Source organism: Indicator indicator, chromosome 9 (genome assembly GCF_027791375.1).
Source record: "Indicator indicator isolate 239-I01 chromosome 9, UM_Iind_1.1, whole genome shotgun sequence".
Lineage (NCBI taxonomy): Eukaryota > Metazoa > Chordata > Aves > Piciformes > Indicatoridae > Indicator > Indicator indicator.
The window spans coordinates 31098159-31117896 of record NC_072018.1 but is presented as its reverse complement, the minus strand read 5'-3'; the positions used below and the strand labels follow the sequence as shown (position 1 = coordinate 31117896).

The 19738-nt window shown below is 40.6% G+C and overlaps 1 protein-coding gene across 1 annotated transcript in view; it reads right to left on the bottom strand.

The window, feature by feature from the left end:
• Positions 1-19738, bottom strand: part of MSRA (methionine sulfoxide reductase A) — a 160825-nt gene that overhangs the window by 104040 nt on the left and 37047 nt on the right. The window contains exon 3 of the mRNA XM_054383552.1: positions 3163-3269. Within this exon, the coding sequence (XP_054239527.1) occupies positions 3163-3269 (107 nt within the window). The remainder of the gene's footprint in view (positions 1-3162; positions 3270-19738) is intronic.

Sequence of the window (19738 nt, the reverse complement as noted above, 5' to 3'; positions counted from 1 at the left end):
ATTTTTTACAGAATCACAGACTGGTAGGGATTGGAAGAGATCTCTGGAGATCACCTAGTCCACCCCACTGTGCTAAAGAAGGTTCAACTAAACCACGGCACTAAGTGCCTCATCCAGTCTTATTTTAACCACTTCCAGGGACGGTGACTCCACCACCTCCCTGGCCAGCCCATTCCAATGGCCAATCACACTTTCTGTGAAGAACTTCTTTCTAACAGCCAGCCTAAACCTCCCCTGGCAAAGCTCCCCTTGTCACTGGTGAGGTCACATCTCCAATACTGAGTTCTGCTTTGGGTCCCTCACTTCAAGAAGGACCTTGAGGTGCTGGAGTATGTCCAAAGAAGGACAATGAAGCTGGTGAAGGGTCTAGAGCACAAGTCTTGTGAGGAGCAGATGAGGGAACTGGGGTTGTTTAACCTGGAGAAAAGTAGGCACTCTGCAACTACTTGCTCTCTGCAACTATTTGAAAAGAGGTTGTAGAGAGGTGGGGATCAGTTGCTTCTCTGAAGTAACAAGCAATAGGATGAGAGGAAATGGCCTCAAGTTGTTCCATGGGAGGTTTAGGTTAGACATTGAGAAAAAAAATTCTTCATAGAAAAGGTTGTCAAGCCCTGAAACAGGCTGTCCAGGGAAAGGGTGGATTAACATTGCCTGGAGGGATGTGGCAGCCATGTAGATGTGCTGAGGGACATGGTTTATTGGTGAGCTAGGTAGTGCTGGGTTAATGTTTGGTCTCACTGACTGTAAAGGTCTTTGCTAACCTAAATGATTCTATCATATGATTCTATGATTCCATTCTGTGATTCTATCCTCAGCAAACAAAAATATTTTCATTAAGTTAATGACTCTACCTGTCTTTATGAAAAAAATGCCACCTAGCAAACACATCATTTTCTGTTTGGAGGCCATTCTGAGCTCTCTTCCAGGTCCTCAGCTCAGAAAGGCATTTAAGTGCACATACACAATTATTTAGTGAAGAAACTGCTAAACTGAATTTATTTTGTTATTCATTTGCTGTGCCAAAAATCTCTAGAGTCACTCCTACATACTAACTGCAGTTATTGTACTAATATTTGCTAGTTGCTTTGCAGTTTGGTGTATGCACCAGTGCTTAACATGGAAAAAATCAAGTGTTATGCCATCCCCACATGTTATCTGTCATCAGGTGCATAGATATGCATCTGTCACTGTCGGAAGAGCCTGGTTTTTATTTTAAATTACTGCAATAATAAGGAAAGTGGTTGTATTACATTAACATTCAGATAATGTCATGCAAAACATTGACCATGAAAAGGGATTCCTCAGCATACTGTTTGCTCAGTATGTTTCCCATACAACCATTCTGCTGCAACTGCAGTACCACGGGAGATAATATTTTAGATATTGTTGTGAATAATACATAGAAACCACATATCCTCTAGGAATTTCAGCACATATTTGCTGTGTTTCCTTAGCTGGTGACACAGTCCCTTCCTTCCTCCTGTTTCAAGTGCAAAAACAAACTCTGCATTTGATCACTTACAGAGTTGTGCCTCATTATATAAATATACTAATTATACACACTTTCCAAAGGTGACAGACTTCAAAGTAGGTAAATTTTAAATCATGCCATTAAGAAAATCTATTTGATGATGAAATTTCTGTCATATCATACTGCAATCTCCTTCACAGTAATTTTGCTTTCAAGCCAGCATTAATTTAACGACCAATAACAGCAGAGATTAATAAAGCTGGGAAAGCAAACCAAAAGCTGTAAGATTTACAATGTGCTATTGGTCAGAGGATGATAACAGAAAGGCCCAAAAACAATTTGGGAAAGCAATGGATCTAAGATAAACGATCTAAGATAAACAATGAGCAGAAAGAAGTTCTGCAGGATAAATACAAAAACCGGACCCGCAGAAACCGCTCTCTTAACAAAGATAAACACCTGCAAGACTGAATTATCCCCATGTGGTCAGCTACTCAGGAGAAAAATCTATGTCCCTGAACACTTAATATATGTGCACAGTTAATACACTGCTAGGAACAACTTGCAAATTAGCTGCTTGCAGTTCAGAGCACCTCTTTGCAGGTTAAGTAATGCCAACCGTATGTACAAACCAACCCTACGAGTGCAGACACAGCTCAGCCACCAATGTCACACACATTTATGAAACCAAACTGCCACAAAAGACTTCAGCACATGCACCTCCTTTTCAGACCTTGATACCTGCCTCTAACTAATAGACCCTCACTCTTCAAAACACAGTTCTTTACCTTTAACATCAGATATTCACCAAACTCCCTGGCTTTTCAATATAATACTTTAGTGAAGTCACTGAATGCAGGAAAGCTGATATTCTTTTAGCATTGCTCAATAATTACTTTGTCTAGTGCCCTGGTGTCCTAGGCAAATCACCTGTTTCATATACCTTAAAAAAATAATTCCAAATCACTGCCGTAGAATAAGGATATTGCATTGAACAAGATCAGACTGCCATTACAATGCAGTGACACCATAGGACACTAATCCCTCTGCCTTTAGTTAAATAACAGCTTATGTGGCAGGGAAGAGACAGAATCCATCTTCACTGAAAATCAGGGTGGTGTAGAGAATAGGAAATGGTTGCTCTTGTCTCATGCAAAGCCTAGTGTCAAAACAAATAGTCTTACTAAGTCATGGGCTGTCATACTTAATCAAAAACGTTTATAGAATGGCTTGATAGAAGCATCTTATAAGCAGCAGGTGGGAGATCTTTCATTACCAAGCTCAAATATTGCTCAGGACATCCCCCCAGTGTTCCAGAACATCTGGTCTGAGTTTTTGGCTACACACTTCAGAGTCTGGGGTCTGGAAACACTTGAATACCCTTTAAGATCAGAGACTTTTGCTCTGGTGCACACACATTATAAAAAAAATCTCTAGAAGAGATTCAAACTCTCTCTGTACAAGTAGCTATTTTTCTTTCTGAGTAGTTATAAAACGACTCACATACAACAAAGAACAGTTCACATGAGTTGGAGTGTAATGTAAATCTGGTGCAGCTTCAGTACTGGAACAAGGCACTCCAATATAAATGCGGAGACAATACACAGACTAAGAAGTGATTTTGTGCTAACTGACGATGTCTTTGACCTCCTCCTGTATGTGAAGCAATTCCACACCCTGCCCAGGGTTACCTTTTGATATTCTTCCTTAGATCTCAAGGCAGCTTCCATCTGTTCCTGGGAAAACGTGTAGATGGCTGAGCGGTACTGTGTGCCGCGGTCGTTACCCTGCCGCATTCCTGGGGAGGGAGGAAACACAGCACACCATGAGGATCACCCTCCCTGCCTGACTGGGTTGCAAGCATAAGTTTAACAGATCTAGAGTTAGGACATTCCATACACCTGGATTAGCATGGTCTCTTATGTGCATCCTCAGCAGGTATTTTTAGGAAATTCAAGTCTGTCTTTGTTTAAATAGTCCTGAAGACATTGGACTGTGGTATCTCCTTTTAAAAGGCATGCAAATTAAATGGGAGCATTTTAACTTTTAGTACATCACATAGTAGTCAAATACAGATGTGAAACCTTAAATAATCAAGCTGCAGTTCCTGTAACAAAGATACACTTAAAATATTTATTTGGACCCAAGCAACTGGCTACCAAAAAAAAAAGAAATCTGGTTTTACCAAATACTTTATAATTTTCTTCCACTAGAGCAATAGATGTTAATGGGACAAAGATTCAAAATACCATTGAAGATAACTAGCTGCTCTCCTCTATCCAAGAACATTGATTTGCCAAAAGACTATTATGCATATATTGCTGAATTGACTCTGAAGTTATTAATTCTTACCACTACTAGCTTTGGAAAAATGGAATCAGTCTTAAGAAGCTCTCAGATCTAAGCTCCAAAGAGGTCCTCAATATATAAACTAATGAAAAGGTTTGGAGAAAGTCTAGCTGTGTTAGTACTGTTACAGAGTGAGCAATGTTTCAGAACAGCATCTTTCACTTTTTTTTTTTTTAGCTGGGGAGCAATGAAAAACAAAGACCCAGCTGAGAGAAAGAAAACTAAGACCCATCTTGGAGAAGAAGAGACTGAGGGGTGACCTTATTAATGTTTACAAATATGTAAAAGATGAGTGCCAAGAGGATGGAGTCAGGCTCTTCTCAGTGATGGCCAATGAAAGGACAAGGGGCAATGGGTGGAAGTTGAGGCACAGGAAGTTCCATGGAAACTGTGAGGTTGACAGAACACTGGAACAGGCTGCCCAGGGGGGTTGTGGAGTCTCCCTCTCTGGAGATATTCAAGACCCGCCTGGATGCGTTCCTGTGTGATCTACTCTAGGTGATCCTGCTCCAGCAGGGGGGTCGGACTAGATGATCTTTCCAGGTTCCTTCCAACCCCTAACATTCTGTGATTCTGTGATATGTAACATCTACTAAATTCTATTTGCAACCTACATGTGGATAGTATGGACAGCTAAAGGATATAATATTGTTTATATGTAACATTATGAAAGCAAAGCCCTAGTTACACATACTCAGGAACTACTTAAAATTGTATCATAAATGAGCAACTTGGGCACAAGGAGCAGCCCCTTCACTGCTGATATCTATAATCCCTTCAAAAGCCTAGTTTCATGAAGCTTCTTAGGTATGAATTTATGAAACAGGAGATGGATTCTATCCACAGAACTATAAAATAAGAAGCCAGAGCAGAAGGAAGATTACTGTCCTCAGGGGTGACTTGCCCAGATATGATTTGGCATTGTGCAGTCTAAGGCAGTGACGCTGGCCAAAGGCCTTGCTGCCTCTCATCACTATCCATTCTCTTTCCCTGCAAGCCAGCTTTGACATGAATCTTTCCATCAAGTCAAACAGCAAGGAGGAGAGGAGTTTTAGCATTAAGAATGATCTGGAAGTGCAGTTTTGTAACTGCAGGTGCACTTTTGCATTGTCTATCTTTCATGCTTTGTTCCCATTCTTGCATTCTAGAACAGAACTTTTTGCTTTGTTGCCATAAATTGTGTTAATTTTGAGTTTGTCTGGTGTTGTAGATTAACTTGGGTGAGTGAAAAAGCTGGAGTTTCTGAAGCAGGCTCAAAGAAGCAGACTCCTCCCAAATGCCTGAAACCCAAGACAAATTGGAAATTGTCAGGACTTGTCTTTTGACTTCCACCAGACTAAAGAAATCCCTTTGAAGATTACCATCAGCTATCAGGACTATGAAGATGAAATGGAAAATAAACTGTTAAGTCCTGATATGCCCCTAGCAAAGGGCAGAGGGTTGAGAAAGAGCCTATGATAATGGGGGTAAAAAGATGCTATCAACATTACACTACTCATTAAAATAATATTACTCATTAAAGCGTGATACTTTCATCCCTTTTTTACTCTCCAAGGAAAGAGAAAAATGGTTGAAAGGAAGGGGCAATAAACAAATGCAATCTGGCTGAAATATTTATGAATTAAAAGATGCAGAAATGTTTTCACAGCTGCATTTGGACACAAAGTCCATTCAGTGACCAACAGAATACATGAGTAAACATGACTCCTAAGAAGTCTTAGGGACTTTTGGGATGATTTGGGTTACTTTTTATCTCCTAAAAAAAAGTCCTATTATTAACACATAAGAACAACAAGTACATTCTTCATCAATACTTAATAGTGTGCTCAGCAAGGCAGAGAATCTTTTGCTTACTTCTTCGCAGTTTATTTCAGGGTGATAGGGAGCTCTTGTAAAACCAGAGCTACTGAATAGTTAGGCATAAAATTAATACAGGCCAGCAAAGTATTAGTTTTGCCAGAATATGTTAATGCTGATTGATGTTCAGGCTTAAGCATTAGCATTCTACAAATCTATTTATTGCTTAACAAACTACTTAACAACTGACTAGGGAGTAGATTACAGAAAACTCTGTAAATGGAGGTATAAAATCTATATAATATGCCAGTTTCTGGTGTGCATTTCAACAGTATGAGTTGAGCATGATCTCGTGTGCATGGTGCTCTGAGAAGATACACAAGATTATTTAGTATGTGCACATGTCACCATCACACAGGGATAGGGAAGCAGCCAGCTCCGTTCATTCAATGAAGAGAAGGTTAAGAAGAGAACTGATTCTGATTTACAAATACCTATACAGAGAAATAACCTGAGCATAAGAGGGACATGGAACTGCTGGAGAGGGTCCAGAGGGGGGGCCATAATGATGATCAGAGGGCTGCAGCACCTCCCCTATAGGGACAGGCTATGACAGTTGGGGCTGTTCAGCCTGCAGACTTTTTACAAGGGCTTGTGGTGATAGGACAAGAGGGAATGGATTGAAGCTCGAGATTTAGACTGGATATTAGAAAGAAATTCTTTACAGTGAGGCACTAGAACAAATTGTGCAGGGAGACCATGGATGCCCCCTTCCTGGAGGTGTTCAAGGCCAGGCTGGATGAGGCCTTGGGCAGCCTGGTCTAGTGGAAGGTGTCCCCGCCTATGTCAGGGGAGTTGGAACCAAATGATATTTAAGGTCCCTTCCAACCTAAAACCATTCTATGAATCTATGAAATGAGGCTCTTTAGTCCTGTCAGAGTTGCTTAACTAAGTAGAGCAATTGAAAGGCATAGTACACAAAATCCAGATGGGAAATAAGGCAGCACTGACATAGTGTAGAATATTTCTTACTGCAACAACACACCTAAAGCCACATGCCTTCCCAAGGGCTTTACACCAAGGATATACATTACACCCAAAGATATACCAGAGCTGCACAAGGTCAGCAATGACATTATGAAGTTCAGGAGGTCAGACTATGAAATGTTGGCCTGCACTGTTATACTATTCACTGACCAAGCAGTTGTTGTATGTATTACCCCAAAGTGTAGCTTTAATGTCATCAGTCACCTAAGCTAAAATGTCACATATTTTCACTTGTTACTTAATTTGTTCCTAAATCTCCTGCAATAAGTAGCTGATACATTACCTAAACCACAAAGATTATGAGACAATAAACCAAAACAAACAGCATATCTGCAGACATAATCAATTGCTCCTGTTACTGTTGTTATTTCTCATGTACTTCACATGTAGAAACTTACTTCACAAGGGTACATCACTGATTTAAAACCCCCTGGCAAGTTTTATTCAATGACTAGCAAACAACTGTGGTAGGATGATTGAGCTTAACCACCTTGTCTTTGTCTAAAAGAAAGCCTACTAAATCAAAAATGATCCCTGTTTGGCTATCTAAAGATTCCACAATGCCATCTGTAGTTAACTTTCATCTGTAGAACTTTCCTTCTATTCCTAAAACATCTTTGTTACTTGGTTTATCATGACATTCTATCTCTTTCTAACATAATACCACAGTTATACACATTCGTCTTCAGATAAGTATGTGAAGAATGGGACCTGCAGGAAGGCTGGGAAAGGAAGGACTGTTTAAAAGGGTTTGTAGTGATAGGACAAGGGGCAATGGTTTGAAACTGGAGCAGGGGAGATGTAGATTGGACATCAGGAGGAAGTTCTTTACAATAAGAGTGGTAAAATACTGCAATAGGTTGCCCAGGGATGTCCCTGGAGTCATTCAAGGTCAGCCTGCGCAGCCTGATCTAGTTAGAGGTGTCCCTGCTTACTGCAGGAGGATTGGACAAGATGACCTTTGAGGGTACCTTCCAACCCAATGCAATCTGTGAAAATTAAAAGAATCAATTCAATAAAGCTGCTAAAAATATTGAAAGAAGTATATTGCTAAATACAAAGCCATTGTTGCAAGGGGTTGTCCACATTCCTGCCATTGACTCTAGCTGCACTAGATAAACATTAGACTCCAAAAAAGACTTCTGCTGAGACATGGATTTAGGAAGGGCAGGTCCTGCCTCACCAACCTGATCTCCTTCTATGATCAGGTGACTGCCTGGTGGACATGGGAAAGGCTGTGGATGTAGTCTACCTGGACTTCAGCAAGGCCTTTGACACTGTCCCCCACAGCAAACTCTTGGCCAAACTGGCAGCTTGTGGCTTGGACAGCAGCACTGTGCTGGGTTAGGAACTGGCTGGAGGGCCGAGCCCAGAGAGTGGTGGTGAATGGTGCCACATCCAGCTGGCAGCCTGTCACTAGTGGTGTCCCCCAGGGATCAGTGCTGGGCCCCATCCTGTTCAATATCTTTATTGATGATCTGGATGAGGGGATTGAGTCCATCATCAGTAAATTTGCAGATGACACCAAGCTGGGAGCAGGTGTTGATCTGTTAGAAGGTAGAAGGGCTCTACAGAGGGACCTTGACAGGCTGGACAGATGGGCAGAGTCCAACAGGATGGCATTCAACAAATCCAAGTGCCGGGTGCTGCATTTTGGCCACAACAACCCCATGCAGAGCTACAGGCTGGGGTCAGAGTGGCTGGAGAGCAGCCAGGCAGAAAGGGACCTGGGGGTGCTGGGTGACAGCAGCTGAACATGAGCCAGCAGTGTGCCCAGGTGGCCAAGAGAGCCAATGGCATCCTGGCCTGCATCAGGCATAGTGTGGCCAGCAGGAGCAGGGAGGTCATTGTACCCCTGTACACAGCACTGGTTAGGCCACACCTTGAGTACTGTGTCCAGTTCTGGGCCCCTCAGTTTAGGAAAGATGTTGAATTGCTGGAGCATGTCCAGAGAAGGGCAACGAGGCTGGGGAGAGGCCTTGAGCACAAGCCCTATGAGGAGAGGCTGAGGGAGCTGGGACTGTTTAGCCTGGAGAAGAGAAGGCTCAGGGGAGACCTCATTGCTGTCTACAACTACTTGAAGGGAGGTTGTAGCCAGGAGGGGGTTGGGCTCTTCTCCCAGGCAACCAGCACCAGAACAAGAGGACACAGTCTCAAGCTGCACCAGGGGAGGTTTAGGCTGGAGGTGAGGAGAAAGTTCTTCACAGAGAGAGTTGTTGGCCATTGGAATGGGCTGCCCAGGGAGGTGGTGGAGTCACCATCCCTGGAGGTGTTCAAGAGGGGATTGGACGTGGCACTTGGTGCCATGGTTTAGATAGGCATGAGGTGTAGGGTGACAGGTTGGACTCGATGATCCTTGAGGTCTCTTCCAACCTTCTTGATTCTATTCTATTCTATTCTATTCTATTCAATGAGCCAAACTCTGATCTTCTGTGCACCAAAATAATTCTACTAAAGTCTAGAAATTAGTTCTAAGTTTATAATAACATAACTAAACCCACAAATAATCTCTACAAGGTTGAAGTCATTCACCCTGCCTAGAAGTTCCCATATAATTAAACAGGACTTAACACCTTGGTTAAATACTCTTTAAAACCAGTATTTATTGCAAGCTGCAATCAAACATCACAAAAACACTGAGATTTAGAAAGTCTTTGAATGACCACTCTGTATGTTACATTTTCATAGAAAAATGAATACAACTCTTAACATTCTCAATTGGATGGATTAAAGCAATTTCATTATCATTAATAGGTGCATTTCAGGTTCAGATTTCCCACAAAAAAATCTCTACATAGAATTTTATCATTAGAAGACTTTGGGGTTTTATTTCCCCCACCTATGCAAAACTCAAAATGAAAGCAGTGAATGAGGCTTGTTTAAATCTCCACTACTGGAAGAAGGAATAATTCCTACAGAACATCAGCAGCACATCTTCAAAGCAGCTGGTCCTTCTAAGTGAGGAAATGTTGATTGCCCACAACTGCTCTTCTGCAAGGTGTCTTGAAGTCACTCTCTGTGCAGAACTTGCCAACTTAGGGATAGAATTCAGGGTAAATCTAGGACATAACTTCTCCCCGAGTATATGTGTGATTAGTGACATGGTTTAGTGGTGGACTTGGCAGTGCTAGGTTTATGATCGGACTTGATGATCTTAAAGGTCTTTTCCAGCCTAAAGGATCCTGCAATTCTATGATACAATATTTGGAGAAATCAGCCATTAGGGTCTGAATCTCCATTTCTTCATAACCAGGTTGCTTCATAAGTCTTCAAGGTGTGGCCTCACCAGTACTGAGTACAGCCCTAGTCCTGCTGGCCACTCTATTGCTGATCCAAGCCAGGATGCTGTTTGCCTTCTTGGCCACCTGGGCACAATTCTGGCTCATGTCAAGCAGCACACCCAGGCCCTTTTCCTCTGAGCATCTTTCCAGCCACTCTCCCCCAAGCCTGTAGTGTTGCAGGGAGTTGTTGTGACCCAAGTGCAGGACCCAGCACTTACATACAACTGACCTCAGCCCATCGATCCAGCCTGTCCAGATCCTGCCTTCAAGTAGATCAACACTCATGACTACCCAATCTGGTGTCATCTACAAACTTACTGAGGATGCACTCAATCCCTCACTGGCAAAGACATTAAACAGAACTGTCCCCAAAACTGAGCCCTGGGGAACACCACTTACGACCAGCCTCCAACTGGATTTAACTCAGTTCAGCATCCACTCAGTTTTTCACCCTGTGAGGTCAATAAGGATTAGGAATATTCACAGCATTAATACAAACACATATTTTTTAGTAGGACACCTCTTTGTTTGTTTGCTTGCCTTTTGTTGTTATTGTTTTTCTTTATAAATGGCAAATTAATTGCAAACAAGCAGATTTGTTTCAAAAACAGTGATTTTGGAATTTATTACCTACATTAGGCTAAAGCCAAATATAGTGCATTTATTGTATTGGCTAAATCAGGGATTTCTTTTGAGGACTCAACCCTCCAATGACTTGAAAGTAATAGTCACACAACATGCCTTAGCTTCTCTCCATTTAAAAATAATAAAAAAATGTAATGGCATCATTTGTCAACCTTGCTGTTCCCAGAGGACCTCAAGCATAATGAAGATAAATGACTCAGGTCTGTTAGACTCTTCAGTGCCACCCAGTGAAATTTTAAAGGGCAGCTCATAGCTCTTATTTTTATCATTTTTTTTCCTATGATTTATCTACTTTTCTGCAGCTGTCACTTATTTTACCTGCAGAAATCTGATACACTGATTGGTCATTTTCTTTTCCCCAATCAATCCTTGCTGAGTTAAGACTAATAAAACTCCCTCTTCTAGCTCATCATATAATTATTTAGTAAAAATCAATTGCACCATGTCATCCTAGCTTGATGTCATCACTCACTGTAATGATTACATCTACACAGCTTAAAAGTTACCAAGGGAAAGTAAAATTCTTTATAGCATATGATTAAAGGAGAAAAGTGTTAATAGCAGAGAAGTTAGTTTCAGGGCTGTGGATTGAGAGTTCTTGATGATTTTCAAGGTGCTGGGGTGGAGGAAGGATAAATGAAATAGAGAGGAGTATCTTCAGAAGGTACAATACATTCATGCGCTTTTACATACTAAATAAAACTTTCATATTGTTGCTAGACCAGAAGGTTTACAAAGATTTCAGTACAAATGGGTTTTCAGTGTCAAGGAGGAAAGTGGTTTGGGATCAAGGCAGCAGCTTTCCCTATAAAATTTTTGTAGCTTTCCCCATGCATTCTGACTTCCACACATACTTGGAAAATCATGGCTACAGGAATTATTTTTAATCATTTACTTCAGCAAAAACATCTGACAAAAGTATCCCAGTACTCAGCTCTGGTGACACCACACCATGAATACTGTCTTCACTGTTGGGCATCTCACAACAAGAATGACATTGAAGTGCTGAAGCATGTCCAGAGAAGGGTAATGAAGCTGGTGAAGAGTCTAGAGAAGAAGCCTTGTAAGGAGTGGCTGAGGGAACTGGGGTTATTTAGCCTGGAGAAAAGGAGGCTGAGGGGAGACCTCTTCACTCTCTACAACTACCTGAAAGGTAGTTCTGCTCTAGGTGAATATGCTTTAGCAGAGGGGTTGATCTCCATAGGTCCCTTTAAACCCTTACCATTCTTTGAATCTGTGATTCTTATTCACTAATTACAAAATGCATCACATTGTTTCTCAAGATAGTTCAAATGTTATACAAAATTAGAAATTGTGAATGAAGACTTGCTCTGAGTTCCCTCTATTTTTTCATTATTTATTAATTCAGATATAATATCACTTAAACTGTTATTGAATGCTCTCTGAATGAAGTGGATGATTTACTTGAGCCCACAAAACCCCACAGATGACTTTTTAATGAGTGTCACAAAGCACAAGTATGAAATGTCACTGGTAGACAGGAATTTTAACCCATTTCTATTCATTAATTGAAATTCCTCTTTAGCAGTAGTGAATATACACATAATTCATCCTTAATGGCATTAAACTTATTGCACAGGACTTCTTTTACTTAACTTTATTCAAAAGTCAAATGATTGGTTTTAGACTTTTTCTATCATAAAAAGACATTAGGTGCTTTCACTTTAAAAATGTGTTTCAGGGTTGAATGAACTTGAGATGGGAGTGAGATCTTTTAACAGTCTTTTCAGTATAGCTGGATATAAGCTTCTGGGTTTAGGCAACCAAAAGCTGGCCAAACACAGGTGCCTAACTAGGGGTTTGAACTAGTCCAACTCCAAATTAGAACCACAGAATTCTTTGGGTTGGGAAAAAAACTTTAAGATCATCCAGTCTAGGGGGCAAGACAACTACCATGTTGACTGGATCTCTATGGACAATGTTGGGAGCTGAGACCTTCCATGACTACGGAAATATCTAAATGTAGGTAGCTTTGCCTGAGCCATTATCCCACCTAACATGACTATGCTTGTCAGACAAATCTGACTGAAGGTCTTGATAATCTTCAAAATGAAAGAAATGCATAGAGCAGAGATGTCTGGAAGGGTCTGGAAGACATGACACAGGTCATAAAGTGGCCCTCACGAAGTGCAGCTGTAAGCCAGGCAGAATGTCTAAGAGCATCTGACATGCAGAAGACGTTTCTGTTTGGGCACCTAAATCGGGCCTTCATTACATCTTTTCTTCATGGAATAGCTGTGTTGTGATGCTTACAGAAAGCCAGACAACTACTGCTCACACAGGAAAATATAATTAAGAAATATAGCAGTTCAGATCAGCTGCTACCCAGAGCCTGGCTGTGGAACCACACAGATTTGCTATTGTTTCCTTTAAGGGCCTTCTCCTTGCTCTTCATATGTCTGTTGCTCACTAGAGTCTTGCCTAAACTTAGGCAGGTGTTAGCATTATGAATCTAAGCTTACTATGATCCATCAGGTGTTACTGGGATAGCAATAAAAACAATTAGTGCTATGAAAAAGCACAGTGTTGTCATTGGCTTCTATCAGCAGATAAACTCCTGGGACATTGCTCTCTCCAAACATTGCTCTTATAAATATGTGAGAGAAAATTGCAGGCAGAGAAAAACAGTCATTCACTGAAAACATTGTTGTTTAGAGGAGAGTCAGCTTTGACCTCTTGTACCTAATTATACACGAAAACAAAGATTAAAAGCCTACTAATAATCACCATAAACTATGATTAATGATGCCATGCTTCAGTGCCTCAGATTTCTAGACCCAAGTACAGTAAATTCACTAGTGGGTTATCTGAAGAAAAAATGAATGTTTGGTATCACTTTGTTTTGACCTTGTCTATTGCTTTCCTTGTATAAAGATTAGGGTAGTCTATTAAAAATTCTGTAGAAAAAAGGCCTTCTGTGGTTGAATTTTTCTAATTCCAGAAACATACCTGAAAATACAGATGCTATTATTCACACCACATACCCACTGGCTTCATGGATATTTGAAAGCTACTGAAGACAGTCCTAAGGATGAAGAAGTCCTAAGTGTTAAGAAGGCCAGATTTTTCTTCAGATGTTAAAAATCAACAAGCCTGAATTAAAATGAAGATTGCTTCCCTCATCTCTTCCTCTCCTCAATTACAAACATAGCTATGCTGCAATTAATAATCCAGAAATGGTCCTGAGGAAGACCGTGATAGAAAAAAAAAAATCACAAAGCTGTTCTTAGCAGATATGGGCATTACAAAATATAGAATCATAGAATCACCAAATGGTTTGGGTTGGAAAGGACCTTTAAAGGTAATCTAGTCCAATCCTCCTGCACTGATCAGGGACATCTTCAAGTAGATGAGGTTGCTTAGAGCCCCATCCAAACTGACCCGGAATATTTCTATGGATGGGGCATCTACCACCTCTCTCAGTGGCTTGTGCCAGTGTCTCACCACCCTCAGTGTAAATCTAGTCTAAATCTACCCTTTTTTTTCAGTAGAGTGGTGAGGTCACGTTTCCCACAGCCTAAGTCACAGTGTTATCCTCCGTGGCACAACAGACTGATGTCATGGCTTCTCTCATCTTCAAAGAACTATTCTATTACTGACTGTTGCAATACTAAAAGAGAAAGTCAGTTAGTAGTAGTTCTGGAGAAGTGGCTAACAGGTCATTGACAGACATAAAATAAATAGGCTAAATGTAGTTTCAAGGTAAGAAGAAATCAGAGCAAAGAAGGACTTTTGCCCTTGAGCCAGAATCAATTCAGCACCCCTCACTTCATAACTATTCAGCCATCTCAGCAACCACTGTAGTGGTTAATAATCCCCTTCATTAAAAAGATGCAGAGTCAAATCTCAGCTCCTTGCTGTGGTATGGAAAAACAACAACTCCTAAACTGGAAATATAGGTCACAAAAAGTCTATTCTAATTTATATGGATACAAAGAGTCTAATATGCAAATCAGGTCATGACAGATACAATTCCTAGGGACACAAAACAGTCTAATAATATGTATTTATTTTTAATGCATATTTAGTTCTAGAGAAAGGACAAAGAATGGGAAAACAACATATCATTAGGCATTTCAGTCCATGAAAGAAATGAAGTTGCCTTCTCAAAGTGCAGTACTGGTTCAGCATCAGTGACAAAGATATTTTGGTACTTTGCAAAAAGTACTGGCCACAGGTATTCATGAAGTGATTATGGGCAAGGGACTGGCAGGATGAGCAGACATTAGTCAGCAGTGCCCACCATTGATATTTGACTGAAAGGAACAGCAATTAGAACAACCTGAAGGCAACAGAAGACACACTGTCTTCTATCAAGCAACTCAGTGCATATTTATGTTATTGAGTATTCAGTCCTGCATGAGCCAATGTACATTTATCTTTGTGGTGTCTCAGCACATCGATTTCCATGGCTTTTGAAATTTATCAGCACAGAGCTGTGTTTTATTTGTTTCTTCCAAGAGCCTCCTAGCAATGTCTTCACCATAGATTTAATTAGCTTCCTCACCACTATATCCTCCAAGTCATTAATGAAAATATTGAAGAGTATTGGACCAAGAATGGCTCCCTAAGGGGTTGGTAATTCTATTTTGAATATATTTAATATGTCTGGTGGCAAGAGATTTTGTATTTCTACTGGGTTTTGTTACATCTTGTAATAATGCTGAAGCCATCAGGACTCTTAATAACACTTGAAATACAAGACAAAGGTGCTCTGTGCTTTAATCTGAGACTTGCAAATTTAATTCAAATTATAAAGGGAAGAGTGTTACAGAAATATAAAGTGGGGGGAGGGGAATACAAAAATGGTTATATTTTACATGGAGAGATTACTTTTTTCCCTTTAATCTCTAAATGAAGTTACAGGCCTGTAGCAGAATATATAATGCTGGGTTAGGGTTGCTGTAGCACTTTTTATGTGTACAGCTGTTCTTCCACTGGTATAAGTAGACACATCTGCTCATTAGCAATACAATGTCATTTCTAGTGTCTAATTTTAATTATTTGCAGATGATAGATTCCTTATGCAATGCCTAAAAAAAGTACAGTCCTTCAAAAGTGGTGAGAAATAAATATACCCTCTGCAACCAAAATGGGTCAGCACAATGAAAAAGAGATATTAATCTGGAGAATTTATGTATCAGCACTAAGGCTAAATGCCAAACTGTTTGGAAGGTCACAGGGAGGAGAAACACAAATCTCTTCTTTATCATAGATACACAAGACGTATGGACTAAGAGATGTTCTGAGTGAATCTGGCAGGTGATGAGTTTGTTGTGGTACAGATGGCCCTCAACTGCTGGAAAAATATCAGTTCTGCTTACATTTCCTGTACAAACACAGGCAGGATAAGGACTTCTTCATGACAGAAGGAAGGACTAACATTACCTCCCCATAACTTTGTATAGTTAAACTCAGAGAATCACTGTGACCAGGAGAAAATTTCCAGAAGCTCCTTGACAGCAGTAGCCATGGGGGCCTTGCCCTTCACCCCATTGTCAGAATGCCCAAAACTATGTAATCCTGGCTTCTTCTCAGCTCCTGCCACTGATTCAAAAAATCCAAACAGAAAGCCAGAAGCAGCACTGAATTTGTGCAGCTTCTGGGGGATCAGTGCAGAGAACCTGACCTGGTGAATCCAAGGCCGAGTTGGACTGGGTTCTGAGCATCCTGACCTAGTTGAGTATGTCCCTGCTCGCTGCAGAGAAGTTGGACTAGATGGCCTTTAAAGGTTGCTTCCAACCCAAGCCAGGCTGTGTTTCCATGAGCTGTATTTGCACCTAAATTATTTTTCTCTAAGTTAAAAACCTCTCCAGTAAGTTTGGAGAAATAGTTCCTTGTACCCCACAGAGAGTGGCAAGACTTTGTGACTAAATAATATATGACATGTTCTTGCCTGAATGAATTGGAAATGGCCAAAGAGGAAGAAACTGCCTCAAGCTGCATCAGGGAAGGTTTAAGTTGGACATGAAGAAAAAATTGTTCCCCTAAAATGTTGTCACGCTGAGGGACATGGTTTAGTGATGACCTGGCAGTACTAAGTTTACAACTGGTCTCAATGATTTTAAAAGGTGTCTCCCAATCAAAGTGCCTCTATGATTCTAGGAACACAAACACAGTTGGGTTTCACAGCTGGTTCACACACCATAGGAGAGTGCTGATGCCAGAAGGGTGGTCCCAGTAACAGCTATGCTCCTGGCTGAAAACTGCATCTCACCTCAATTCATGCAAGGTCAATTTTCAGCTTGGTAGGAGAATTTCATGACTATCAGTATCAGCACAAAGAAAGAGGTTGTAGGTAGAGTACTCAATATATATTTTTATTAAAAGAGAACAGAAGAAGAAGAGGAGCAGGAGAAGGAGCAAGAGGAGGAGCAAGAGAAGTAAATTGCTGTTTTCCCTAACAATTAAGTCACCTACAGGACAAGGCACAACACAAAGTTATGGTCTGCAAGTCCATCCAGACAGACAGCATGGAGGTACCAGCAGAATTATCATCATGGTAAAATTTGAAGGAGGCTTGTATCTTAAAAGCCTGGAAGGCTCTGAGGATGACCTCTTTAGTGCAAACCCAAAGCAACACAGAATCTGTCCTACACCTCTATAAACTTCAGAAAAATAAGATTATGTACAAAAATGAGTAGCCATACTTTCATTTGCTGGATTTCTAGCATTTCACATTCATTCTCTTTTGCTGTATCAATGACAAGGCAGCAACCACCTCAAGCACTTATAGAGCTGTACAGAGCAATCCTCTCTCTTATAGATAAGATCATTCCTAGGAGAGAAGAAGTGCTGATCCGTGTGTTAGAGGCTGAGCAGAGATGACAACCATATGTCACTTGGCAGAAGTCAGGGGTTTGTTTGTTGCTTTTTCAGTATCCCAAATGTAATGAATTATAAAATACAGCCTAAATTAATAGTCAAAGAGGACTTTTCCAGGGCCCTAAACTTAGCAGATATCCATCTGGGAGATCTCTTTCAACTCATAGAGTGTTTGACTTGATCAAAGGTTCTTGCTTTTCGGTAGACTTCTGTGTACTTAGACTCAAGAGCACCACAAAACAAGAGCTAGGCTGCCTCCCAGAGGAAAGTTGAATCCCAGTGAGATGTCAGGCTCCTCTTAAAGGCAGAAGGTCCAACTGTTTGGAAAAACTAGAACTTCTGAATATTAATGCACTCATACAATAATGAATGACAGGACTGCCAGTCTGTACACTTTAACAACTTGATACCATTTAGATTGAAAGGTCTTTAACTGCAACAGAATGGACATATTTGATGTTTAATGACATTAGAACAACTAAACAAGTCATTATCTCTGCTGGGGGTAGAAGGGCTCAAATGCTAACCCAGCTTCTGAAGAAAACATAGGACAATGCCACAGACAAAACTTTTACACTTTTGAGTGAGTGCTATACTCAAGAAGTCCAGAATCCTTTGGCTATATGAGACACTGGATTCATCCAAAGAGTGTGCTGAATTTCATGAATAAGAAATATTATTATCTGCTTAGGAAAAAAATTCTCTTTGACAGTCCTGCATTCCCATAAGGCTGGCTAAACAAGACTGTGCAAACAGCTGGACCTCAGGAAAGGAGAAAAATATCATAGGTCAGAGAGATAACCATACAATTATCTGGGTTGGAGGGAACCTTTAAAGGTCAAATAGTTCCACCCCTCCACAGTGAGCAGGGATATCTCCAACTAAAGCATGTTGCTCAGAGCCCCATCCAACTTGACCTGGAATGTTTTCTGGGATGGGGCATCCACCACAGCTCTGGGCAACCTGTACTCTCAGTGAGATTACAGAATTCTCAGTATCAGCACATAAAACCACATTTCTCATAGCAAGCTAAAATCCAGGAGTAGATACAAATCAAGGCAAAGAAACAATTCCACCTTAAACAGATCTTCTACTGTTAGATGTTCAGATGTGAAAGGGTACATAAGCTTTCCATCCCTATCTTACAAGATAAAGAAACTTGAAACTGGGACCTTGTAGTTTAGGTTTTCCTCAAATCAAGAAAGGTGATGAAGATGTGATGAGCTTTGCAAAGGTCTTGAACAGAGATTAGCGTTAAGCAACCAGAAAAATACAGAGCTAAAACAACCTGTCCAAGTCTAGGGTATGTAAAGCCTTCAGAGAAGACTTCTCTGTGGATAAAATGTTGGTCTCACTTTTGGCAACTTATTGGAGAACAGCCATTAGACATTCTGCTGAGTCAAGCTAAGATAAAGGCTTAGGTATATTGACACCAAGTATTCAACTGCCCCTGAGACAGTTGTGGATGACTTGGGTATCTACACAGCAGAAACAGGATTCTCCCCTATATCAAACCAACTAGCCTGTTACAAAGAAGCCAGCCTCTGATGATGGCCAATCTCTAACAATCCAAAGAACAAAGGACAAAAGATAAGACCTAAACCAAACCACCAGAAGGTTAGGGAGAGAATCATCCTAACCCCTAAAGGCAAACAGCAAAGGCCCTGAAGTGTGATTTGAAGATGGTCATTGTCTAAATGCAGAGTGGAAAGGGATGGTGCAAACCAATTACTTTGAACACAGCTACAAAGGAAGGAGTTGAAAAGGGAGGCTCATAACTGAACAGCATAGGCCACCACGCTTGACACACAGACACAGAATTTCTTCTCATGGCTCGAATCAGGTGTGTCTTTTAAAATGATAAATCATCTCATCTTAAAGATTCAAAAGAATGCTGAAGGAATGGTTTAATTACATGAGAGCTGTCACCATTTGCCAGGACAGTATCACACTTTGAAGGCATCATCTGCATTTTCCATTCCCAGATGTAGTAACAAGCAGCATAAGTATGATGGCTGTTAAAACATTGAAATGAGTTACTGTGTGCAATATTTCTGGGAAATGGTACAAAGGATGATGTTTACTGAGACTGTACAAACAGGTACAATGTTTTCTCCACACATTTTCCCACTTAGATTTGCACAGATGTGTGCAATGTCATCATGAAGCCTCTTCCAAGAAAGATAAATTAAATCAAAAGGTTTGAATGAGGTAAATAATTAAAATGCTCTGCTGGTGCCTATAGCCACCACCTCTTAGCTCATTCTGTTCCCTTTTTCTAATCATAAAAACAATTTTTTAT